The 27,029-nt window shown below is 49.3% G+C and overlaps 1 protein-coding gene across 4 annotated transcripts in view; it reads right to left on the bottom strand.

Moving 5' to 3' along the window:
* Positions 1–27,029, bottom strand: part of SLC38A5 (solute carrier family 38 member 5) — a 418,440-nt gene that overhangs the window by 42,429 nt on the left and 348,982 nt on the right. For all 4 annotated transcript variants that reach the window (XM_086940341.1, XM_086940342.1, XM_086940343.1 and 1 more), the window contains 2 exons: positions 6,709–6,791; positions 1,605–1,663 (listed from right to left, as the gene is read on the bottom strand). In XM_086940341.1, coding sequence (XP_086796467.1) covers positions 1,605–1,663; positions 6,709–6,791 — 142 coding nt within the window. The remainder of the gene's footprint in view (positions 1–1,604; positions 1,664–6,708; positions 6,792–27,029) is intronic.

Below are 27,029 nucleotides of genomic sequence, written 5' to 3'. Positions count from 1 at the left end.
TGATAAATAAAATATATGAGTGAGGTCTTAATGTATATGGATATATATATATATATATATATATATATATATATATGTGTGTATATATATATATATACATATATATGTGTATATATATATATGTATTGATACATATATGAATATATACACACATGTACACACACATATATATATAAATATAGGGAGACATCGTTTACATCGAATGCGCTACAACGCATTCCATTACAACGCGAACCATTACATCGTAAGTCGTTTCAACGACTTGCTGTAGGGGGGGCGCTGGTGTTGGATTTACAATCCAACACCTTCCCTGCCTTAGCACAACCTGGAGTAGGAATAGTAAATTATACTATTCCTAAATCCAGCGCGCCCCTACAGCAAGTCAATGTAATGACTGGCAATGTAATGGTTTGCTTTGTACCAACACAGTCATTGTAATAACCTCGTTCCAATGGAATGCGTTGTTGCGCATTCTTTTTAAATGAGACATATTCGTATATATATATATTTATATATTTTCTACAGCAGCTGCAAACTGAACTATCTTTGGCAAACATCTATTGAGTCTTATTAACTGAGAAGTATCAGAAATTGATACTTCGGTCACTAATTACACACTTTCTGTGTATTGTAATCAAGGTCAAACCTTCACGGAAAGTTCCTATTAAAAAAATGTTTGTGCAACCAATTCTTATATGCATATATTACAGGTTATCAAGACACTCATCTCACGTGCAGACATTATTTCTGTAGTACAACCCTCAGTGTTATCCAGGCAAACTTTAGGAGACTCTAGGGTGTGCAGAAGGCCAGTCTCAGGGCCCTGGGGACAGTGGGTGCCTCCTTCACTCTGTAGTCTGAGTGAATTCTGGGGCAAGGGATTTTTTTGCATCACACCAAAACTATCTTAAGATTTCCTGCCTCCTGCGACTTGACAGAAAGTACTTTCAGGTGGCCTTCATCTCCTACAAGGCACTCTAATGTGCTACTGCCATCTGTTTGGTCCAGAAACTGAACCAATAGAGTGGATTGTGAAAGTTGCAGTATATAGACATTCTAAGGATAAATTAGAAAACCCTGCAACTCTACAATTCTAATTTTCCGCACTTATGTCAATATGTATGTCCTTCCAGCAGATATCAGAACTGTGCCACATTTACCATAAAAATCTGAAAAATGCAAAACATTCTTAGAATGCTGTAGGTTTCAGTTCTGTTTCTACATTACTGTAACTGGATTATGCATGTCTGTTGATAGTATTTTCACTCTATTTCTTTGAGTAGCGTGTTACTGGTTTTATATGTTGTCATACTGTCTAAAGCACTTTTAATTATTTTTTTGTGTTCTCTTCCAGCTATAAAATGAAAAAAAAATATATACACAGACTTTTCTTTTCAATATCCTCAAAACCCTCCTTGGCGGCGGCGCAATAGACCCAAGTACAGAGGCAACAGTGATGGTGTGGAGTTTGAACTAACTGAAACCTGCATGCAGGAAACATCAAAAACCCCAAACACTGAAGCTAGTTTAAAAAAAAAAATCAGATTGTGAATGTTGCTCGGGTACTGTCAACATGAAGGTCTAAGGAAGGAAGTATGACTTACTGAGATTAGGAAGAACACCATACAGGTGAGAGAGAAGCCGCTGGTGTATCCCAGGTACCCTAGAGGGAAGAAGAGGGACAGCGGTTACCAGAGTGCAGCCAATGGGAGTGCATCTACCGTAGACCACGCCCAAATACCCTAATAGGGCACAAGATAAATAACCAATACCAGTGTGCTAATAAAGGAAGTGCACCTATCCCAGGTATGTTAAAAGAGAGGAAGATAAATCATTGTTAACTGTTTGCTAATGAATGATAATCTATCACAGGCCCAGCCCAAATTTATAACTCACAGTCACTTATTCAAATGCAAACAAATCCTCTAAAAATACTAACATTAACCTAACAGAAAAAAATGAACAATATACAAATAAAAGTCTACTGTGAAGAACAGGATGCACATTTATCCTGGAAAAAGGTGAATTCTGGCATTGGACAAGATCAAAAATACTCCTTTTTTTAATTGAATATGTATATTTCTGTCCTTGGTGGATATGTCAGTCTCTTCCAGGCACAATCATCCAAGTTGCAGTCAGAAGCATCACCTTTCAACTGCTAAACCCAAGCACTAACTATTGACTTTCAAATACAATGCCTGTCAACCAGAGTGCTAGCTTCACAAACTTCCAGATATGTCAGTGTTTTTCTTTTAGGAATTCCTGTCAAGTGATTTAAGGCAATCTCGGTCTTATCGACTTAACAACAGACTGTGTGACGGAGCCAACCCATTTACGAGCAGGACCTAAAATCTGGTGACTTACAGAAGTGTTATCTATAGCAGGCTTCTTCAACAACAAGCCCAAGGAGCTGCTGGTAGCGCCCCAGCTACCTCTCCCTGGGCAGCACTAGCAACTAAATTAGAAGCTTTCGCTTGGTGGAATTAAGAATATATTTGAACCAAAATTGACAAGTGTGTTCTTTTTTTTTTTTTTTATATCCTCATTTGTGTGCATAGCTCCAATCTATCAAAACCAAGAAGAAAGCCACCACAGAGCGACAAGCCGACTGGTCGTGTACTGTGCCAACTCAGCTTATAGCTGGTAGGGGAATTTATAGACGAGGAAGCGAGGCCAGTTCCCATCAGCACTATATACAATGACCAATCTTAAACCCGCTTAGGATGGTACTTCAGTTGATAGTGCCCGAATTATCGAGGCCCCTTTGGTATCAAGACTGTTAGTCTTGTTAGCCAGGATAGGCAATGCGCACATTAATCATAGGACCTGGGGAAAAAAAAAAAAAAAAAAACCCCAGGTGTGATCGCGACTATCCGAGCATTGCCCAAAACGCTCTACTATTCGGATTTCCTACCCTGGCTAGATCAAGTTTGGAAATTTGAAGGAGTGATGTTCGTCATTCATGTACTGTAGGTGCTTGAACATCTTTCCAATGTCTGCATATCTCCCTACGTGCCGCAAGAATGGAACAAAATATCAATCTGGTTGCTGCGTTGCAGGTTTTATTTCTTAGACCAAAAATAACAAGAGCGAGGTCTATAATGACATGTTCACCCACAGATTGTGATAGCTTATTTATAATAGCTTCCCAATATTCTGATAGACTTGGACATTCTAAAAACATATGTGTATCCGTGGCTGCAGTTAACCCACATCTAGGACATAAAACTGGACCTGTTAATGAGAATTTAGTTAACCTATAGGGAGAATAATATGCCCTATGTATGGTAAAAAGGTGGTTCCTACGAAGCCACGAAGGTTTAACTAAATCCCAAAGCAATGAACAGGAAGCAGTCCAGAGCTCTTCTACATCTAAGCCTGGCATTAGTTCTGCCCACAATTTAGTCGGTAACTGAAAACTGACATCTATTTCATCAATTATTTTGTTGTACCAACGCGAGATTTCTTTTTTTGCCACTGGACTGTCTAATAAACAAGTTACCAAGTCACTAAGGCCGCCTATAGGCTGCTTGTTACGTCGCATTGGTTGACCTTTATATGCCTGAGCCCAGCTGGAAATCTGAATATATTTAAATCTTGACAATTCAGGGCCTACTTTGTTAATGAGATAATCCCATGGGAGTAAAGCCCCGTCCATAAACAGATCATCCCAACAACAGATGCCAGCTTCTATTAGCGGATTATTAAGGGCATCTATTGTCCATAAAGGAGGAGCAGGTAGGTTCCATATCGGAGCCTTCGCTGAATAGTAGCCAATCTTAATCGCTTGCCTAATTTTGTACCAAGTAGATACACACCCTTTTAGAACTTTCAGTTTTATCTTTTTAAAGAATTTGGGATCACCAAACTTAAAAAAGAAACTGGCATGATTATTTCCTTCGCATTCCAATAAGATAGAAAATAGAGGGCCCATCCCTGTAGATATAGGGGTTTTAAGCAACATACGCATGTGCGATAGCTGGAACGCCCATGCGTATATTTGAAGGTCTGGGCCAGCCAGCCCTCCCTTCTCCCTCCGTCGCCTAATTTTTTTCCACGAGATTCTGGCACTTTTATTGTTCCAAATAAAGCTGTTAATCGCACTCTGTAGTTTAGAAATTAATTTTGGATCAAAATAAAGTGGTATTGAATTAAATAAGAAAGAAACTTTCGGTAAAATGCTCATCTTCACCAAATTAAGCTTACCCAGAACAGAAAGTGGGAGATGAGACCAGTCTCTCATAAGTTTCCGGCACTCTGCAGCTACATTATTAAAGTTAAGCGAAGCAATCGCGTTAATGTCCTTAACTATGTTCACCCCCAGATAGCGAATTTGGCTTTTAAATGTCCCATTGTTATTAGTTCTATTACAGTTCCAGGACATTGACTCTGTCTTGAGGGCATTAATTTCATACCCTGACACTTTCCCAAATGTACGGGCCTGTTCAATTATTTCTGGATATGCCTCTTCGTAGCTTGTGGAAAAAATCATAATATCGTCGGCATAAAGTGCCACCTTCTTATCCCAGCCACCATAAATAAAAGGTTTAATGAGTATGTTGTCCCTAAGAGTCTGAGCGAATGGCTCTATATATATATGTCAAAAAGAAGGGGGGACAGGGGACAACCCTGTCTGGTTCCTCTCATGACCTTGAAGGGCTCTGTCAAACCTCCATTAATTAGCAGTGAAGCAGATGGATTACGATATAGAAGCTCTATCGTCCTCCGAAATCTGTCCCCAATGTTAATCCTCTTCAAGGCCTCCGATAGGTACAGCCAATTCACCCTATCGAAGGCCTTGGTAGCGTCCAGAGTAAGAACAACCAGTGGAATTTCCTCCTTTATAGCAATGTCCATTGAACCAATCAATTCATATGTAAGCTCGCAAAGCTGTCTCCCTTTTATAAAACCCTTTTGGTTCGAAGCTATAATATCAGGAACTACCCGACCTAGCCGATTAGCTAATATAGATGTAAAAATTTTATAATCGGCATTAAGTATAGAAATGGGCCTGTATGAGCCACAGTCAGAGGCGGGTTTACCAGGTTTCAGAATGAGGGTTATAGAGGCTTTATTCCATGACTCCGGTGGTAATTCGCCCTCTCTAAGAATTTGATTAAACAAAGTGGCCAACACTGGTGAAACCTCCGAGATAAGTTTTTTATAAATCTCACAAGGCATCCCATCTGTACCAACCGCCTTTCCACTCTTTGCTTTCTTTATGGCCTCCTCCACCTCCAATATGGTTATACAAGTGTGTTCTTGAGACCAAAATGTGTGTATTTTCAGAACTCATAAACTGATATTTGAAGACAAATTACTGCATTTCCAAAGTACTTTGAAAGCTGATATTGAGTGATAAGTGATATTTCATTGGTGAGACTTATTACTATTATTATAATTACATTGGTACCACGGGTACTGCACTATGGATTTTATGTATTAACTATGAAAAGTCATTCCAAAGTGACAAAGCCTTTTTTATTTACATTTCTGTCAACTCTGCCTGCTACACCGAGGGGATCACTGCTGGGAATCTTGTCTAGGTTGGAGACTAACGTAATCGTGTCTGGTGTGGTCACTATTACAAGACTAGTAATATTAGTAGCTATCAATGAGTTTTTTTTAACATAAGTAGCTTTTATTACAGAAAAGGTTGAAGACCCCTGATCTAAAGACTTTGTAGTAGCTAGGCGATTAACAGAAGAACATTCCGAAGAATACATACAAACTGGGCGAATAACATAAGAAAATTTTGAAGAATATACACAAGCTGAGTGACTAACAGAAGAACATTCCAAAGAATATACACAAGCTGGGTGATTAACAGAAGAACATTCCAAAGAATACACACAAGCTGGGAGAATAACAAAAGAAAATTCCAAAGAGTACATGCACGCTGGGCTATTAACAGATGAACATTCTGAAGAATACACACAAGCTGGGAGATTAACAGAAGTTCATTCCAAATAATATACACAAGCTGTGTGATTAAAAGATAAACATTCCAAAGAATACACACACGCTGGGAGAATAACAGAAGAACATTCCGAAGAGTACATACAAGCTGGGCAATTAACAGAAGAACATTCTGAAGAATACACACAAGCTGGGAGATTAACAGAAGTGCATTCCAAAGAAAACCCACAAGCTGGGTGATTAACAGAAGAACATTCCAAAGAATACATACAAGCTGGGCAATTAACAGTATACATTCCAAAACATTCGTACAAGCTGGATGATTAACAGAAGAACATTCTGAAGCACTCTTACAAGATGGTCAGTTTAGAGGGATACATCCCAAAGCACTTGTACAAGTTGAGCAATTACCAGAAGAACATTTCCAAAGCATTTGTACAAGCTGAGCAATTAACAGAAGTTTATTCTGAAGCAGTTGTACAACTTGGGCGATTATCCAATCAACCTTTCGAAGCATTCATAGAGGCTGGTCAATTAAAGGATATACATTCCGAGATGATACGTGGACGGAAAAACAGCAATACATTACTAGACAGTTGTACCAGCCAGTTAAACATCAGAAATACAGTGCTAAGAAGTCACTCCAGTCTGGATAAATGGCAGTACCCTTCTAGGCATTTGTAAAAACAGAAGTACACTTCAAAACATTCACTCAAAGTAGTCAGATAATAGAAGCGCCTTCCAAGGCACACAGACATTCCGGGCAATATACAGGATACACAAACTTACCAAGGTGTTTCATTAGGGCAAGTGGCAGGATGATGCAAATGCTGACAATTATGATTAAAATATTTCCATTCAGGTACCAGTCTCTGAAAAGAAAAAGACATTTTTTACAGAGACTGCAAAAATTTGGCAAGCAATTTCACTGCGCATTCCCATGTCCAATAGTGCGCGTCGAAACTAACAACAAGTGGGTAACGGGTGTTTGTGCCTGTATGCAAGCTTCTACTTGAAGGGGCCGTCCAGTGTAAAGAAAAGTCATTTTCTCCACTTCAGCTTTACAAACAATCACCAACGACAGGCATGCTAGAATGTTCAACTGGTAGATGACGTCAGCTTGCATCTTGAGACATATTCATTGGATGACCATTTTAAAGGTCATACCGGAATATGATGCCTTTCTTGCAATATTTTCATTGGGTGCACCGTTTAGAGCAACACCAACTGGTGAAAGTTCCAATTTCCCACTGAAGGCTGGCTTAAAGTACATGGGACGAAAATGAAATTATTCAAAAGCACTGAAAGTTGCTGCTTAACCAGGAGTGACAGAACTGACACACCGCAAAGTTTTCAGCAGCTTTCAAATCATTCACAGATTCACATGCTTGAATTATTACCAGTCGTCGGGCCGGGAAAACGACAGGACATAATTCAAGGATGTGAATCTATGAAAGATCCAGAGATGGAGGACAAAAAGTAAATTGCCTGCAACTACAGCTCTGCCCAGCACTGTAGATCTTTGTCCATCCTTTACAGATTCACAGTCTACAATTATTCACACTCCACTGAAATTACCAGCCCGGCGACTGGGAATCGAATAATCCGATTATGTGAATCTACGAAAAACCTTATGATGGAAAACTAGAGACACCTGGACCTAGCGACAGCAACTGGCGAGTCTACGTTGCAAAGCTTCTAGCAATGCTGTATATTCATCTTACTTTTGTAAATGAAAAAAGGACATTCATTAAGGAGAAGTGAGGAGGTGTTTTGCCATCGGATTCTACTATAAAGTACAGAGCAAGAGGAGATATTTAAAGAGACTGCAAAATATATTTATTCTTGCGCGCCAGATATGCACAAAAATATTGGAGACTCTATTGTTCTGTTATAGGAGTGGCATCTGAATGCTTGGCACCATCTTGCTGTTAGGACAAGACAGCAGGTATCTAACAGCGAAATACACGCAATTAAACTCCCCTCTGGCGCTGAAACTACAGACCCTTCTCTTATCCGGAAGGGATTTCAGGAATATTATTCTAAACTATATACTGAGGAAATCTGCTCCGGGGGAGATACCCTAGACAGCGAAATCTCTAGTTATCTTAGCGAGTGCGAATTGAGGCAACTCAACCCCATGGTTAGTGAGTCCTTAGACCGAACTCCTACCTGGGAGGAAATCCAGGAAGCTCTCAAGGTTACCAGATGGGAAAGCCCCTGGTCCAGACGGCATCCCCACAGAATTTTTTTAAATCTTTGCTCCACAAATTAAAACAATATTTTCGGACATAATATCATCCATCTTCAATGGGGCTCTTCCACCGGACTCATGGGCTCATGCCAGGATTTCTATCTTTCTAAAGAAAGATAAATCCCCTTTGGACATGAGTTCTTATAGGCCCATTACCCTCATCAATAGCGACTCCAAATTTTTTTCCAAAGTAATAGCCTCTAGGATTTCTCAAATAGTGGAACCTCTAGTATCTGATTGGCAACACGAGTTCATTCCCAAGAAAGGAACTACCGAACACGTTAGAAGAGTGATCACTCTATTTGACACCGCACAGGTCGCCGGAGACCCAATGTCACTCATTTTACTCGACGCCGAAAAGGCTTTCGATCGAGTGTCCTAGCGATATCTGTGGAAAGTTATGAGCAAGATGGGGTTCGGAAATAAAATTATTCGGGCAATACAGGCACTCTATAATAAACCAAGGGCTAGCGTCACCATAAATGGACTACTTACAGACTCTTTTAACATATCTCGAGGGACGAGACAGGGTTGTCCCTGCTCCCCCTTGCTGTTTGCTCTATACCTGGACCCCTTTATCAAACAGATAGAAAAAAACGAGAGCATATCTCCGGTATGCTATCATCAAAATTGCTGTAAAATTTTGGCATATGCCGACGATCTTGCCATCACCTCCACAGATCCCGCCAGCTCTATTCAGGCTTTAGAACTCGAGGCTCAGAAATTTGGCAAATTAGCAGGATATGCCCTCAATAAAAATAAAACACAGATTTTGGTAAACTCGAAAATCACATGGACTGATGAACGGGTGGTACCCAATGCTAAATACCTAGGGGTCCAAATTTCACCTAAACTGGAGAACATTGTAGCAGAGAATCTAATACCCCTCGCAGCCCAAACAAGGAAAGCCTTACAACAAATAGACAACTTGCATTTAACGCTAATGGGAAGATGCAACGTTATTAAAATGACGTATTTCCCTAAACTACTGTACTTTTTCCGTAGTATACCCCTAGAATTCACCAAAAATCACCTACTTAAATTCCAACAAATTTTCACTCAATTCATCTGGGCATACGCTCAACCCAGACGCGCCCTTAAACATCTTACTTTGTCGAAAGAAAGAGGTGGCTGGGCCCTCCCTAACATCATCCTCTATTACTGGGCATCAGTCGCGCAGTATAGCTCAGAGCTGGTTATGGAACCTACTCTCTCTACAGTTGGTCTGCCCTCACCCTTACAGATCCTACTGGGGGATCAACATTGGGGGTGCTTACTTCGAGAAACAACTTACGGCTACTACAACCGGGTCAAATTTAAGACCTTATTGAACTCCTTCAAAGTATTCCGTAACGTCCGAAGAATATATGGGATAGGCAGATTTAATTTCTACTCACCCATACTTAACAATAATTATTTACCAGCTATCTTCGACACATCATACTTTTCAGAGTGGTACCGGGCCGGAATAGTTAAACTTGGGGACCTGATTACCACCGAGGGAATCAAACCTTTTGCAAGCTTACAAGCCAAATTCAACCTGAGAAACCAAGACTCCTTCAAATACTTGTCTATCCACGCCTTTCTTTCCAATAAAGTCGGAGGAGCCTCAGGTTTTTCAGAAGTTGAATTTTTAAACACACTTCGAAACACTTCCACCCCCCGCATTGGTTCTCTGTATAATATACTCAATAGACAAACCCCCGATGACCTAGAGGCTATTGCTGCAAAATGGCACCTCAAACTTAATTCATCAGAAAGTATCTTTTACAACTCCCTCGCATTATCACAACAGATTTTAATATCTGCCAAGCTGCAAGCACAACACTTTAAAACTATCTTCTTTTTATACATGACACCCAGTAGGATTATCAAATGGGGGACTGGTAAAGGAACATTATGCCCACGCTGCTCTGAAATTGGGGATGACTCGGTACATATCTTTGCAACTTGTCTAACTATAGCTCCGACACTACTTAAAATACAAAACACACTTAGCGAAATAATGAAACACCCAATCTCCTTAAACCCCACAATTATTCTTCTTGGTACACAATCCGACTCACCAAGAATAAAGGAAGAAGGGCTGGTATTTATCGCCATGGCAATTTGGAGACTATGTATCTCCTCAAGCTGGCTAGACGCAGACTCACCCTCTCACGCGCAATGGCTGGCTAGGCTGGCTGCCACTTTCCACCTAGAAAAAGCAGTCTATGCCAGGAAAGGAAGAAGGAAAAAGAAGATAGGGTTGGAAATATGGGAAAGATTCTCCTCCTGGACAGAGCAACGGGGGCAATTAGGCTCAGTAAATCTATAGGAGAATGTTACATGTAAAATATGTTTGAAACTCGCATGGCTCTTTTCCTCTCCTTAATTCTTTAATTTTTCACCTCCTTTCTGCGGTCAACAATTACTTTCATACTTTATCTTGTACATGTATAACATGATGTTTGTTGTTTTTTTTTTGTTTGTTTTTTGACTTTTAAAATTTTTGATTGTCATTAACCGGGGAATAATTAGCACCAAGGAATACCGGGCTCCCAGGGGTGGGTGGGGGGGGGGGGGCGACATTTAAAATGAAAAGCTTCCTGATGTTAAGATTATGTGTAACTGCAAAATAAAAAAATATTTTTTAAAAAAAATGAATGCTTGGCACGGATGACCAATGTCGGCAGATCAGTTTCGGGTGGACTGTCAATAAAATGATAAGTCCTCGCCCACATCATGCTGTACGCTTCGTCATAGAGATTTCACCTCACTATGGCTGGAAGGTTATGTCTATAGTGTGCTGCAGCTGGGCAGTTCATAGGAAGATACTAACTTTTTGTGAAAATTCCTTATGAAATATTGTGGACAACTGTCTACACTAGCTCTCTGAGTACTTATTCCCACATCTGTACCAAACATTAAGACGACATCCCAGGATTAAGCTAAAAATATGTGGCTGTAAGAAAGCTATATTTTATTCTTGTCTCTTCCTCTCTCACTCACAATATTAAAAACACACCAAGACAGTTTTATTAAGTCCGCTCGTGTCATATCTGTCAACATGTTTCAGTCTATGTAAATGCCAATGTAAAGTCCGAGGCATTCTTCAGGACACAAGTCTTTTTGGGTGCTGGCTATCTTCCCAAGTGATAAGAAAGTGTAATCTTAATAAGACGCCTCTGTTTAACACAAAGAATTTTGCAGAGTTCCAGTTGATAATGTAACCTACTTTGTCTTTTTGCCTTCTTATGATGGAAAGTTGACTTGACATTGGCTCCTAGTTGCAGATGATGACTCCTGCGGTTGGTCAGGTATGCCAAAACCTCACCAGATTTGCAATTGCTTCTCAAGACAAGCAAAAGATAGTCAATCACTAAACCATCACTCACCTGTATCCTTATGCCCACCTTAATTCACCATGGCTTTCCCTAGGTGTGACCACGCTGAGCATAAATGACCCTCCTTGAAAACTAGTGCCCCACCCTGTCTCAAAGGCCCACTTTAAGCTTATCTTGATTATCCTTAGTTACTGTGGCCCACGTGATTCCCCGTGTCCCAACCGAGTCCTTGTTACAGTAACCCACCACAAGTCACTATGGGGCCTTGACACCGCGTCCTGAGGCACCAAAGTCCTCTCTAAGCCTCTATTGCCTGCTCGGATTCAATTTGGCCCACTCCAAGTCTTGGAGGTCTACCGCATATCAGCTTGTCTAGCCTAAATCTTCATTGCCCCATTTCTCCCACACCACACATCCCTTACCCCACTTTGCCCAAGACAACATTGCACATGCCAAGTCTGAATAACACACACTAAGCAACTCCAGCTTACCCCAAATCTATAGGGCCTACTCTGGATCACAGAGTAGACCACTCTAAGTAAATGTACCTCTTCTGCAGCGTAGTGGCCTTCTGTGACCCAGCTTCAGGCATGGTAGCCCACCAGAGTCACCACAGTTCATCCACTCTCTATTTTGTGCGTCAAGAGCTACTGTGGATAGCCCAAGTCACAGTGGCCCTCCTCAAGTTTCTATGGTCCACTATGGGCCATTGCAGCCTTCTTTGAATCACCATGGCTCTCACTGAGCTATTACTGACTAGCCCAGCCACCATGGCCCACTCAAAGTTAGCATTGCCCAACCTGTGTCGGTATTGCCTAGTCGGCGTTGCCTAACATGAGCCACCATGACCCATCCAGAGTTGCCATGGCCTACCCTGAGTCGCCATGCCTTACCCTGAGTTGCCATGCCCTACCCTGATTCGCAATAGACCACCTTAAGTCGCCACAGCCCACCACAAGTTGTCATGTCCCACCTTGAGTCGCCATAGCCCACCACAAGTTGTCATGTCCCACCTTGAGTCGCCATGGCCCACCACAGGTTGTCATGTCCCACCTTGAGTCGCCATGGCTCACCATAAGTGGTCATGTCCCACCTTGAGTCGCCATGGCCCACCACAAGTTGTCATGTCCCACCTTGAGTCGCCATAGCCCACCACAAGTTGTCATGTCCCACCTTGAGTCACCATGGCCCACCACAGGTTGTCATGTCCCACCTTGAGTCGCCATGGCCCACCACAGGTTGTCATGTCCCACCTTGAGTCGCCAAGGCTCACCATAAGTTGTCATGTCTCACCTTGAGTCGCCATGGCCCACTACAAGTTGTCATGTCCCACCTTGAGTCGCCATGGCCCACCACAAGTTGTCATGGCTCACCTTGAGTCGCCATGGCACACCATAAGTTGTCATGTCCCACCTTGAGTCGCCATGGCCCACCACAAGTTGTCATGTCCCACCTTGAGTCGCCATGGCCCACCACAAGTTGTCATGTCCCACCTTGAGTCGCCATGGCCCACCACAAGTTGTCATGTCCCACCTTAAGTCGCCATAGCCCACCACAAGTTGCCATGGCTCACCTTGAGTCGCCATGGCCCACCTTGAGTCGCCATGGCCCACCACAAGTTGTCATGGCTCACCTTGACTCGCCATGGCCCACTACAAGTTGTCATGTCCCACCTTAAGTCGCCATGGCCCACCATAAGTTGTCATGGCTCACCTTGACTCGCCATGGCCCACCACAAGTTGTCATGTCCCACCTTGAGTCGCCATGGCCCACCACAAGTTGTCATGTCCCACCTTGAGTCGCCATGGCCCACCACAAGTTGCCATGTCCCACCTTGAGTCTCCATGGCCCACCACAAGTTGCCATGTCCCACCTTGAGTCGCCATGGCCCACCACAAGTTGCCATGTCCCACCTTGAGTCTCCATGGCCCACCACAAGTTGCCATGTCCCACCTTGAGTCTCCATGGCCCACCACAAGTTGCCATGTCCCACCTTGAGTCGCCATGGCCCACCACAAGTTGCCATGTCCCACCTTGAGTCTCCATGGCCCACCACAAGTTGCCATGTCCCACCTTGAGTCTCCATGGCCCACCACAAGTTGCCATGTCCCACCTTGAGTCTCCATGGCCCACCACAGGTTGCCATGTCCCACCTTGAGTCGCCATGGCCTACCATAAGTTGTCATGTCCCACCATGAGTCTCCATGGCCCACCACAAGTTGCCATGTCCCACCTTGAGTCGTCATGGCCCACCACAGGTTGTCATGTCCCACCATGAGTCGCCATTGCCCACCATAAGTTGTCATGGCCCACCTTGAGTTGCAGGGGCTCACCCTCATTTACTGCGGCCCACCCAGAGTGGTCATGGCGTACTACCCTCCCCGGGCCACTATGCACACCCTCAGTTGACATGGCCGACCCCGAGTCGCTATGGGCCACCTTGCGTAGCCACCTCTCCCCCAGTCCGGAGAACAGAATACCTGTGAGCTGCGGTCTTCTTGTTGCTGAGTGTGCACATAGTAAATGAAGCTCTTGCACAGGCCATTTCCAGCGTTTTTCAGCCCAGTGCCTCACAACAAAGCCCGGGGCAGCTATCCTGTACACCCCCCATCCCCCCCTCCACCCCCACACCCACCGCCCTCTTCCCCTCAGCTCCACCACTCGCCCAGGCATGGACCGTTCCCAGGGCTGCGCTGGTCGGACAGCACATGGCACTGGGCATTCAAACAGCAGAGGCTTCGGAGCGCTGTGCCAACTGGGTGGAAGGGGCGCCCTTGGGGATCAGTGGCAGTGCACCGCCTCCTTCGAACGCGTAATCTGCCCACGTTCCCACAGTGCGTCTGCCAAGGCTTGGTTTTTTTTTCTTCAACTTTTAAATGAAAAGCACAAACGGGCTTCGGGACGCGGCCCCGCCCGGTGCGCAGCACCTGCGAGTCACTCAGGGACGAGAACAGCCGGTGCATCAAGACACCGGGCGCACGGCCACGAGCAGGAGGCGCTGCGGGGCGCGCTGGGACTCATTCCACACAGGGAGGCGCTCGAAGTGTATTCAAGCAGACAGACGACATGAACGGGAGGGGTGCGAGCCTAGAACGCTGCCATGTTTCAGGGGGGACCTAATCCGCCATGCACATGCAACACCTGCCTGCGGTTTGTGATAAGACTGCTGCCGTTAGATGGGGGAGGGCCACTGCAGGCCTGGCCTTGGCGGCTGCAGATACAGGGCCGTTCCACCAGAGGGCGCTGTCTCCTAGGACATCCCAGCCTGGAAGGATGAGACGGCTTCGGTTGGTGCCCGGGAGGGCGCTGACCTCCAGAACAATACACCACAGTTAACTTTACATGGGAAGTTCCCCCGCCGGATGTGGGGGCGAACAGCAGGTGTGCTCAAGGAGACGGATGTCGGGCATTTATAGGCTGGTGATGCAGCAAGACCCGGATGAGCAATCCTAGACCATAGATGTGGCGTAACGGTCAGATCGACCGACTTTTAAAATGGGGAAGCAAGTATGAGTGTCGGCGTCAGCTCAACAACCTGCGATTCAGTAAATCACGTCATCTCCCTGTGCCTACCAACAATGAATGTATCCTTGATGTAACATAACCGATGCTCATGTAAAGCGCTATCATACCTTTGGGCCGTGTTCGTGGTAAATACATCTGCCACAAAAAGTAGAGATGTATGACCCTACAGTGGGTCTTAAATTAAGACCTCTCCTTAAGCCCTTCACTGCTACGCACACACTACCTCCGTAGTGCTGCGCATGTCTGTTGGCCGCCGCGGCCCCGCCCACTGCGCTGAACTGCTGCATCGCGGCGGAATTGCCGCCGCGGTTAAGCGGATGACCAGAAGCTGATAAAGAGCTTCAACAGGGGGTTGGAAGTGGCCTTACTGTCTCATCTCAGATTTGAGTGGAGCGGCCGTGTTTAGACTAGGGGTGGGCGGAACTTACGTAGTCGCGCTACGCAAAGCTCAGCGAAACTGCAAAAAATCTCTGCGAGCACGCAGAGTTCCGCAAACACGCGGAATTGCTTGTTCTGCCCGTTCGCAATGCTTTTTTCCTGTTTGCGAACGCTGTTTGTGTGCTCGAGGGGAAATATCCCACAAGCAAGCAACAAATTCCACGAAAACGCAGAATTTTTGGCAATTCGGCGTTCACCGCGGAACGCGAAATTACCAAAATTCTGCGAGCCTAACAGAATTTACTGACCCGGCCTAGTTTAGACACTTTGCACTCTGGCTAACATCTTATTTGGGAGACCGGGTCGCCAATGCAATACCTTTGGCAGGGTCGAAGGATGATATGGCTCAAAGCCGTGGTAGGCAGTGGAAGGCACTTCTTGGACAGTGATCACTTATTGGGTGAAGAACAAATTGCTGCAAACCTTGGAGGATGGTGCAGGGGGCTTCCCTTGAGTACGGCCAAGTGAGATGGGTTCAGAAGGCCCAACGACGAGCTGATGTTTTGCACAGCTCAGCAGAGACACACAGATGATAGACAGAATGCAGAGCATATCAAACATTCACCCCCAGTAAATCCATCATTCTTTTGCTCACCATGCCAACCCAGTTTAGACCTGGCCATATGCAAATCAGTCTTGACCCTGTGCCTCATGGGAACAGTCCAGCCCGAACGGCAAAGCCAGGTCCTCCCTGGACTGGAAAAAAGCATCCTGGAACCGGTTTTTGAGCATCACCTCTCATCAGCATGCTAGCTTGAATCTAGTGGCATGGTGAGCAAGGGACCCACGTCTGGGCATACCCGGCGCACTTAGGGCGAGAAAACAAAGGGGTGGCAATGCATCTTCAAGTTTGACGCAAATCTGGGTGTTGACGCAGTAGATCTGAAATCCAACATTTTGTTGCTCTAGAAAGCCCAGAGGAGGCCAAACAGATGTTGAACAGGCTTGGGGTGAATATGGCGATAAGGGAAAAACACATTCAGTGGGAATTGCCGTGCAGAAACGACAAAAGATAAGGCTGTCTCGAAAAAAAGGTCTTCGGAGGGAGTGCGTGCCGAAATGGGAAAAAAATAAGCCTGTATAGAAAAATGTCCTTTAGCAGAAAAGGCTATAAAAATCATATTTTCTTGTGCTTTGGTACGCCGCTCAAAATGTAAAAGTGTTTTGGCATTTAAAACAGTAAATGTGGGGGGCGCGGCCAGGATGGCGACGGAGTAAGACGTGCCTGCGAGCTCCTCCGGCACCCCAAGCCCTTCATAGCCTTGTGTAGCTGAATTGGGGCGATTTCAGCTCCGGAACTGACTTTCCTGGGGTCACTAAGGTGCCCTGAATGCGTTTGAGCCTTTTCCTGTCGAGCTACGACCTAGAACGGCGGACTTAGCCGAGGTGTCGAGGCAGTGACGCACGAGCGCTGGTGCGGCCTACCTGGCCTCGCCTGGATTGCATCGGCTCTTAGCTCGGGGGAACTCTGGGTCACAGAAAGTTGCGGTGTGTAGCGATTGCACTGCGGGATCCCCCGACTGGGACCGTCACGAGCCTTCTCGGCGCCCCTGTGATTCATCTGGCTACCGGCGCCTGGACGGAGGTGGCAAGGAGGCGCCGACCTGTCTGGCGGCTGCTGGACAGCGCAGAAGATCGTGAGGAGAGGAGGTGCTGACCCGTCCCTACCCCTTATAACTTGGGGGCGATTCAGCGGTCGTTAAGAGACACGGCGAGTGCTATCTTCTGATTGCCCCGGCCTCCCAGTGACGGCGAAGCGGAGATCGTGGAGGGTGTGAGGGAGCGCGGCCTGATATCCCGGGACGCTCCTGGGGATCGCGAAGAGCCCGGAGGCTGGCCGAGGCTCCTCATCATGACGACGAGGAACCGCATGAATAGGACTGGGAAGGACGGCCCTGGGAAGGGACCATCCGGATCGCCCCCCGGCTCTAGCAAGTCCCCAGCTAAGGACGACGGGGAGGGCCCGGTCACGAAGGCCTTCTTGATTGAGCTTTTTGCATCCATCAAGGACGACATCACGGAACTGAAGTCACAGCTGGCCTCCGATTTACGCGAGGTCCGCCGAGATGTGGATGGCATCGGAGAACGGGTGGCGACCCTGGAGGACCACGATCTGGGCCTCACTGGTGACGTCCATCAATTACAGCAGGACATGCTCCGGCCGCGAGAGCAAATTTTAGATCTTCAGACCCACTGCGAAGATTTGGAAAACCGGTCCCGCCGTAATAACATTTGGATTCGAGCGGTACCCTGGGAAGGAGAAGGTGAGAACCTGCGGGAGTATGTGGAGGCCCTGTTCCTGCAAATCCTGGCGGAGGACGACCTCTCGGAGATCCGCATGGACAGAGTGCATCGGGTTGGGCTGCTGCATGGCGGGCGCTCGCCGCCGCCGGACATTCTTGTCTGTGTCCACGATTTCCAATTGAAAGAGAGGATCCTACGGAAAGCAAGGGACACCAACAACCTACAATTTTGAGGTCACAATCCTCAGCTCTTTCAGGACCTGGCGGCCTCCACATTGCAAAAGCGGCGGGACTTCCGCCCGATCACGGCTTTCCTGCGGGAGCACGGGGTGTCCTACTCCTGGGGTCACCCCTTTCGGCTCATCTTCAGGTGGCAGAACAGGCTAGTGCAAGTGAGATCTCTGGCAGCCGCCAGGTAACTTCTGGGTATGGAAGAAGCGGCTGCGTTGGCAGGTGCCAGCGCCTCCCCGAGAAGACGTCGCCGGTCCCGCTCCCCGGCTTGGCAGAGAGTGGGCCGGCATGGTATGGCGGAGGGCCCGACTCCATCGGCGAGCCAAAGTGAGAGGAGAGAGGTTCTGGCTTCGGTGGCCCTGGTGACTGAGTCGAGCCGGGTGGACAGCTCTTCAGCAGCCTAGGCTCCCCCAACAGCGGCCCGTGGGGCTCTACCATCTCAGGTACATTGAAAGACCGTGCTCCATTGGAGGGTTACCCCGACCCTGAACTCGAGGGGGGCATTACCCGGGTTTTCTACCCCCGACCCTTATGGTCATGTCCGACTTTCTTTGTTCTTTTTCTGGTTCTGAATCAGTTTTTTTTGTATATTGTTTTGAGGCTCCTTTGGATTGGGGAAGGGTTGTTTTGGAACGGGCTCAGTGGTGGCGGCAGTAGATTTGGTATGATTGCGACTGTGTTCAGTTTGCTTATGGCACTACGGGGGCACTATGTGGAGCGGGGTGGGGGAGGGTGACATCTAAATGATGCCAGTTACGATAGGTTCATGGAATGTTAAAGGCCTTAATTCCCCTCAAAAGCGTCAGAAAGAGTGGAAATACATTATAGATCATCATCTGGATGTGGTGGGACTACAGGAAACTCATTTGGCCCGTAGAGACGAAACCAGGCTTAAGCATAGGCAATACCCACTGATTTACAAATCCTCTGCCACTACTAAGCATCGGGGAGTGGCGCTCATGTTCCGTTCTACACTTCAGTTTCAACCAATGGGGGTGCGAGGCGACAAGGAGGGTAGATGGCTGATGGTGAAGGGGATGCTCCTTGGCAAGCTCTGCACATGGGTGGTTCTCTATGCTCCGAACACGGGCCAAAATGGGTTCCTTGAGGCCTTCATGAGGGAGGTGGGGGATTTTGGGGAAGGAGCATTGATAGTAATGGGGGATTTCAATTTGGTTTGGGACAAGGGCCTTGATTGCTCGCACCAACACAGGACGGAGGCGGGCCTCTTCTCCCCTGAGTTGCGAGACGCTATGGACAGTCTGGGTCTTATTGATAGCTGGCGCGCCCTCCACCCCCACACTAGGGATTACACGTTCGATTCCCATGTTCACCACACGTATTCACGTCTCGACCACATCTTTCTAAATCAGTCGCTACAGGGGGACTTGCGGGACAGTAGGATATTTCCACTCTCTGTATCAGATCACAGTCTTTTGGCAGCATGCTTGACTTGGGCCCCGGAGACGTCCCCACACCGCAAATGGTATTTCCCTATCTCCCTTACACGTGATGAGGAGTCCTGCAAGAAACTCAGGGCGGCCATTGGCGAATTTTTTAAGTTAAACAAAGCTGAGGACACCTCGGTTTTCACCCAATGGGACGCCTTCAAGGCGACGACACAGGGCACGTGCATCGCGTTGAACTCCGCCCTGAACAAACTTAGGCGTGAGGAAAGGGAGGCGCTGGAGGCGGAGCTGGCGACACTTGAAACTGCGCATAAACAGAATCCTTCTCGAAGAACTCTTCGTCCTCTTGCTGCGGTGCGGGGTAAACTCAGGGCCCACTATAATAATCGGGCGGAGTATACCCTCCTGCGCTTACGGCGCCTTTCTTATGCTCAAGGCAACAAAGTGGGGAAACATCTGGCTCGACAGCTTCGCGATAAGCGTGAGAGGGAATATGTGGGTGGCATCCGGGCGCCCTCAGGCGCCATGGAGCATAGGGACGCGGCCAAGGCGGAGATCTTCGGCGACTTTTATGCCGCCTTGTACTCGGCAGATAACCTGGCGCCTGAAGAGCAGCAGGACTACCTAGGGGCTTATTCACTTCCGCAGGTCTCCAAGGAGTGGAATGACCTTCTGGAGGCCCCCTTCACTAGGGAGGAGGTGCTGACTGCCATTAAGTCCCTTAAACCGCTTAAGGCGCCTGGCCCAGACGGCTTTACGGCGCCCTTCTACCAAACATTTGCCTCTGAACTTGGGGACTTCCTGGTGACACTTTTCAATGGCATGAGGGAGGCGGGCCAGACTACGGGCTCTATGGCAGAAGCGATGATTTCGATTATCCCCAAAGCCGGGAAGGACCCCTCCAAGTGTGAGTCGTACCGGCCCATAGCTCTGTTAAATGTAGACGCTAAGTTATACTCCTCTATCTTGGCTACCCGGCTTCAGGACCTTATGCCTGCTCTTATCCATCCCGACCAATCGGGATTCATAAAAGGTCGCCAGACCCACGACAACACCAGAAGGCTGATTCACCTGATCGAGAAGGCCAATCGCTTTAAGATCCCGGCGGTCTTGGTGGGCCTTGACGCTGAAAAGGCGTTCGACCGGGTGGACTGGAACTTCCTCTTTAGTACGTTGAAGGCCTTTGGTTTTTCACCCAAATTCATCGATATGCTTCGGGCCAACTACCATGGTCCTCGCTCGAGGGTCATGGTTAATGGCCATGTTTCACCCTTCTTTGCGCACTCCCGGGGTACGAGGCAGGGCTGCCCCCTATCTCCCCTACTCTTTGCGCTCAGCATCGAGCCTCTGGCCCTTAGGGTGCGGGAGGACCCGGATATTGTTGGTCTCCCCTTTTCGGGGGAGCAACATAAAATATCCCTCTTTGCTGACGACGTTTTATTGTCACTAGCGGAACCGGGGAACTCCCTTCCACGGGTGCAAGAAGTGCTCTCTCAGTTCGAAGCGGTGGCGGGTTTTCGGGTCAATCCCGGCAAGTCATACATCCTCAACCTCACGCTACCACCCGCTGAGGTGGAACGCATCCGACCGCTCACGCCTCTATCGTGGTCCAGCTCCTCCATACAGTATCTTGGGGTCCGGCTGACCTCATCTGTTACCACCTTGTATGCGGTCAACTTCCCTCCCCTGCTGGCCCAGATACAGATCGAGCTCAATCGATGGAAGCCCATGTTCATTTCTTGGCTCGGTCGCGTCCATGCAATTAAAATGACTCTGCTCCCCAAGCTCTTGTACCTCTTTCAAGCACTCCCTATCGCCTTGGAGGGGGACTTTTTTAGGCGTATTAAATCCATGATCTTGCGCTATATGGCAGGGAGGCCGCGCTAGACTTTCCTTTCTTACGCTGCGTCGTCCCCTGAAGAAGGGTGGGGTCGGCCTCCCAGACATGCACCTCTATTATAAGGCGGCGCAACTCCGGGTGTTGGTCGAGTGGACCCAGATGGAGTCGGAGAAGCACTGGCTGCATATGGACAGGAGTGTGGCGGGAAGATCGATATGGGACCTGGTTTGGAAGGCGAAGGGGGATCGCCCTCGTAACGCCTACATTAGCACCCCTACGAGTACCACCCTGAAGGTCTGGGACTCGGTCTCCAACGATGAGAGGTGGACCTCCTTCCCATCCCCCTTCACCCCTATCCACTTTAACCTGGCCTTTCCACCGGCTCTCGTGGAGGGCCCCTTTGATGGGTGGAGAGCGGGGGGTTGCCACGCGCTCACACACTTGTTCCATGGGTATGAGCCGCTCACCTTCCATAATTGCATGCGTGACTACGTGGTGCTACCTTCCGAGCGTTACCGGCTTGCCCAAATGCTTCACTGGGCGTTGTCACCGGAGGTGCGAGATGCAGCGACGAGACCTCCCACAGATTTCGAATCCTATATCACCCGCGCAACGTCCATGAAGGGGGTGATCTCATTCCTCTATGGCCTCTTATTGGCCACCGCTGTCTCGCCTCGCCCTAGATATATGAGTTTGTGGGAAGAGCACTTAGGGCGAGACATTTCTGACGAGGAGTGGACTCACCTCTGGCGCGATTTACACAGATTTAATCATTACATTGATCTCAGGGAGGCCCATATGAAAACAATGCTGGATTGGTATCTTTACCCGACCCGATTGAAAAAGATTTTTCCCTCTGCGTCGGACAGATGTTGGCGAGGATGTGGTCTCCTGGGGAATTTTCGCCATATCTGGTGGGACTGCCCTATCATTCGCCCCTACTGGGAGGAGATACTGTCCCATATCAAGGATGTGTTGGGTTACCCGATTCCGGACTCGATAGGCTTCGTGCTCCTGGGTCTCCGTGACCCGCTCCTGGAGCATCAGACTAAGGCAGATAAACAAATCCTTTGGCTCTGCATAGGTGCGACCAAGTTGACCTTGGCTGCGGCTTGGAAGAAGAAGGAGGCCCCTGCACTTTCCCTCTGGTATGCTAAGTTGTGGAAGCTGTTGAGTATGGAACGTATGCTGACGTTTTCAGAGGTGACTTCAAGAACTTCGCCTTCAGGTGGGGCCCGCTAGTCCGCTTCCTTTCTCGAGGCTTGCCATTGGCGGTCTGTTGGACAGGCCACATGACGGGCCGCTCTCCCCCGGCTCGACCAGGCCCGAGCCCAGTCACGCAAGCACCACACACCACCATTGCACGCCCTACGTCCCCTCAGGGACCCCTGCCCTCGAACATGATAACCTCGTGGGTCCGATCCACTGCCGGCCCATGCACCCAGCCCGGGCCGCCATCTTGGACGCCTCGCCACGAGGCCGCCTGGCCCCCGATCGACCTCAACCCTGGGCCTAGCCCAGCCTCAGACAATCCGGCACCACCCTCCACCCAGGAGGTGAGCGGGCTACTTGGCAAGTCAATGGGAGAGAGAGGTGCCGATGGCTCTCCCCCCGCCCAGTGCCGCTCGCCCATCGCCTCCCCGGGCGCTGGCTCCACCCCCCTGCTGGGTGTCTGGACTCCCTCATCCCGGACCTCCCGACCTCCAAGTGCGAGGGTCCGGACATCAAAGCACGCCAGCCCTATAACTGGGACAGCTCCAGAGCAGGAAGTCAGTTGTATCTTGGAGTCGAGAGACGTAAGAGGAACTCATCCTGGACGGACTACTGGCGCTGCCGTAGCTCTGTCCTGTGCACCATCGTCCTGCCTGTTGGCGCTGCCACAGCCGTCGTAACCTTCATTCTTCACCGTCGTCCGGATCTGCTGGCGAGGCCGCGGACCGTTGTAACCATCATCTTCATCGGGACCTGCTTGGCTTCTCCACGGCCCGTCGACCATCCTTCATCCATCTCGGGACCTGCTTGGCTCCTCCACGGCCCGATCAGCAACCACGCCGAGCTCGAGGATTGAGAGCTATTTAACTCATTGGTAACTAAGACTGTCCCGCTACCCTTTCTCCTCAACCAGAGATCAGAACCGAGGGGACCCCTGAGTCCAGACCTCCTTGTATCATAGCGACGTAACCTAAGAATTGCATATAAAGTCTCGTTAACCTTCAATCTTGTGTGGTGTCCGTCTGTGGGGGGGAAGTTACTTACCTGTACAGTCGTTGGAGACGGCTCTCCCTGGAGACCTCTCCCCGTAATCTCGGCCGACCCTCCCGGTCCGTCTAACATTGGTGGCCAGCGGCGCGATCCGAATCACCGCATAACGTACAGAGAGTAGCTCACCCCACAACGAACAACAATGTCGACTAAAGAGAGCGGATCAACTGAGAAGTTCCAAATGGAAAAACTAGAGGAATACAGCCATCGTGAACTAAAGCAGTTCTGCATCGAACTAGGTATCGCTACCACCAGACTAAGTACCAAGGACGATTTTAAGCATGCCCTAGAATCTTGGGCAGAGACCGGGGATGTCGAAACCCCTGAGCAAAGCACCGCGAAAAATACCAACACGGCCCCTGAGGGGCAAAGAACCAGTCTCTCGCAAGACGAGATCCAAGAAAGAGAAAAAGCCCGACTACACGAACTCGAAATGGCCCGGCTCAAGATGGACATAGAACTCAAATTGGCCGAGCAAAAAATAAACTTAGAGCACCTTCGCCTCCGAGAAGAAAGAGAGGAGAAACAGAGGCAAAGGGAGCTCGAGGAAAAAAGACTAACGTACGAGCACGAACGGAACCTAGCCGAGATCAACCTGCGCAAACAAAATAAAGAGTTAGGGGTGCCCGACAGACCGTCCACCCCAGGGACCGCGGAGAAAAAAGTGCACATCCCCAAGGATGTGGTCCGAGAATATTTTCGAGAAGACGACATCCAGCAATGGTTTAAGGCCTATGAAATCGCGATGACTGCGCACCGGATCGATAGAACCGACTGGGGAGCCGGCCTATGGGGCAAATTCCTCAATGAGGGCCGCGATACTCTGTTACAGCTCCCAGACCACCAGATGACCTCCTACGACCATATGAAAGCGGCCCTCCTCACCCGCTATGGCCTCACGCCCGAGATGTACCGTCAGAGGTTCCGAGACTGCACACGCATTCCAGGTACAACTTGGGTGGACTATGTAACGTACTTTAGCCGAGCCTTCGAAGGCTGGATCAGAGGGAACAACGTCACGACCTACGAGCAGCTGTTCAATCTGATGGTATGGGAGCATCTGTCCAACAATTGCTTCATTGAACTACGCCAACACCTCCTCGACAGCAAGTTAACCGATCCCCGGCAGCTCGCAGCCGAAGCTGACCGGTGGGAGATCACCAGAGTGGGCCGGAATGGGTCCTACGAGCAGAACAGGAACAACAATGGTCACTACCGACCCAGAGGAGGAGGAGGGGGCCAAGGACGAGGAAGAGACAATACTCCGGCCGCCCCCGCTACCAGCACCACCCCCCCGGCCAACCGGGGCAGCACCCCGGCGCGACCGGGATACAGAGCCAATGTTACATGTCACCGATGCCAACGAGTCGGCCACTATGCAAACGACCCAAGCTGCCCGCAGTATCAGAGTCCAAGACCCCGCCAGGTGGCCGCCGCGGCACTAGGGGAAGAACAGATCTCCGAGGAACAAGAAACAGGCGAGCAAGAGTATCAAGAGTGGGAGCCAGCCGCCATGACTCTCGCGTGCTTAGGGGGAAGAGACATGGTCCCGCGGGTCCCCCTACCCGCTAACACCCAGAAGTACAGCCAATGGGTGAGCATCAATGGACAACGGGCCGAAGCCCTTCGAGACACCGGGGCCAGTGTGACAGCCGTCCGCTGTCATCTGGTGACCCCAGAACAATATCTACCGAACGTTCTCTGCCCTGTGCGATCAGCCGACAACTCGGAAAGTCTGTGTCGGATGGCCTGCGTCCCCTTTGAGTGGGGAGGGGTCTCCGGCATGTTGAAGGTAACGGTCCGAGACGACGCCCCCGTGGAATGCCTCCTCGGAAATGACCTGGAAAGCTCCCCGTGGGCAGCCGTGGAGCGAAAAGAACACTTGGGGATGTTGGGCGTCCCAGACTGGGCGTGCGTCACCACCCGGTCCATGGCCGCCCGTGCCAACCATCACCCGGAAGAACCAGAATGGCCGGCGCCACCGCCTCCGGTCGCCCCCGCCGAGACCCCCGACCATGGCATCCCCCTCGAACTTGCTCAACCTTCCGACCTCGCTAATCTTGATCAGTGGGCTCAAGAAGGGGGACCCACACAAGAACAATTTCGTCAGGAACAGAAGACCTGTCCCTCCCTTGAGGGACTCCGACAACAAGCGCTCGCCCAAAGCGCCGGGGATACCTCCGGAACTCATTGGGTCTACTGGGACAATGATCTATTGTACAGCGAGCAACGAATCGCCGAGCTGGGGGCCAACCGAGTACTAGTGGTGCCCCTCCGCTTTAGAGACTTCCTGCTAAACCTGGCCCACGATGCCCCCCTGGCAGGGCACCTGGGACAGGATAAAACCTACAGCCGCCTAGTGACCCACTTCTTCTGGCCCAAAATGAGAAACGATGTGCACCAGCATTGCCGATCTTGCCCCACGTGCCAAGCCAGTGGGAAGAGCGGCCGCAAATTAAAGGCTCCCCTGCAACCCTTTCCAGTAGTCACAACCCCATTTGAGAGGGTCGGGATAGACATTGTGGGACCCCTGGACCCGCGTACAAGACAAGGCCATCGCTTCATCCTGGTACTAGTGGACCACGCCACCCGCTACCCTGAGGCTATTCCTCTCCGGACCGTGACAGCCCCAGTGGTCGGCCGGGCCCTGATGGGGATCTTCTCCCGTGTGGGGTTCCCCCGAGAAGTCGTCAGTGACAGAGGCACGAACTTCATTTCTAAATATATGAAGTCCCTCTGGCAACAGTGTGGGGTCACCTACCGCTTCACGACCCCCTATCACCCCCAAGGAAACGGACTTGTTGAGCGGTTCAATCGCACGCTAAAAGGGATGATCGGGGGATTGGAAGAGCCCCTCCGTCGCCAGTGGGACGTGCTGCTGCCGTGCCTCCTCTTCGCCTACCGGGAGGTCCCACAGAAGTCCCTAGGCTTCAGCCCCTTCGAGCTGCTCTATGGGCACCCAGTACGGGGGCCACTCAGCCTGATCAAAGAAGGCTGGGAGATGCCTCCGGCCAAGAGTCCTCCAGATGTCTTCCGGTACCTCCTCACCCTCCGCAACCAGTCCCGGCGGTTCAGAGACCTAGCAAAAGCCAACCTAGAGGCCAGTCAAGAGGACATGAAGAAATGGTATGACCAGAACGCCTCATCCATTGAATTCGAGCCGGGGCAACAGGTCTGGGTAATGTCCCCCACCGAACCGTGCGCTCTCCAAGACAAATGGACGGGACCCTTCAAGGTAATCGAGCGCAAGGGTCCTGCCACCTATCTGATCGATATGGAGTCCGCCCGGAATCCGCTCCGAGTCCTCCACACCAACAGACTGAAACCCCACTTTGCACGAACAGAACTCAGCCTCTTGATGGCCACAGACAATGGGGTTGAAGACGACTCCGAGCCTCTCCCTGACCTCTTGCGGACCCAGGAGCAAGACGGCTCCGTGGATGGGGTCCGACTCTCGGAGACCCTCACCAGAGAACAACGGCAAGAGTGCCAAGCCCTCCTATCACGGTTCGCCAGTCTGTTCTCCCTCACCCCGGGTGTCACTTCCTGGTGTGTGCACGATGTGGACACCGGAGACAGCCC

Source organism: Lissotriton vulgaris, chromosome 10 (genome assembly GCF_964263255.1).
Source record: "Lissotriton vulgaris chromosome 10, aLisVul1.2, whole genome shotgun sequence".
Lineage (NCBI taxonomy): Eukaryota > Metazoa > Chordata > Amphibia > Caudata > Salamandridae > Lissotriton > Lissotriton vulgaris.
Note: the sequence above shows the minus strand (reverse complement) of the source record. Positions and strands in the feature narration are given on the sequence as shown.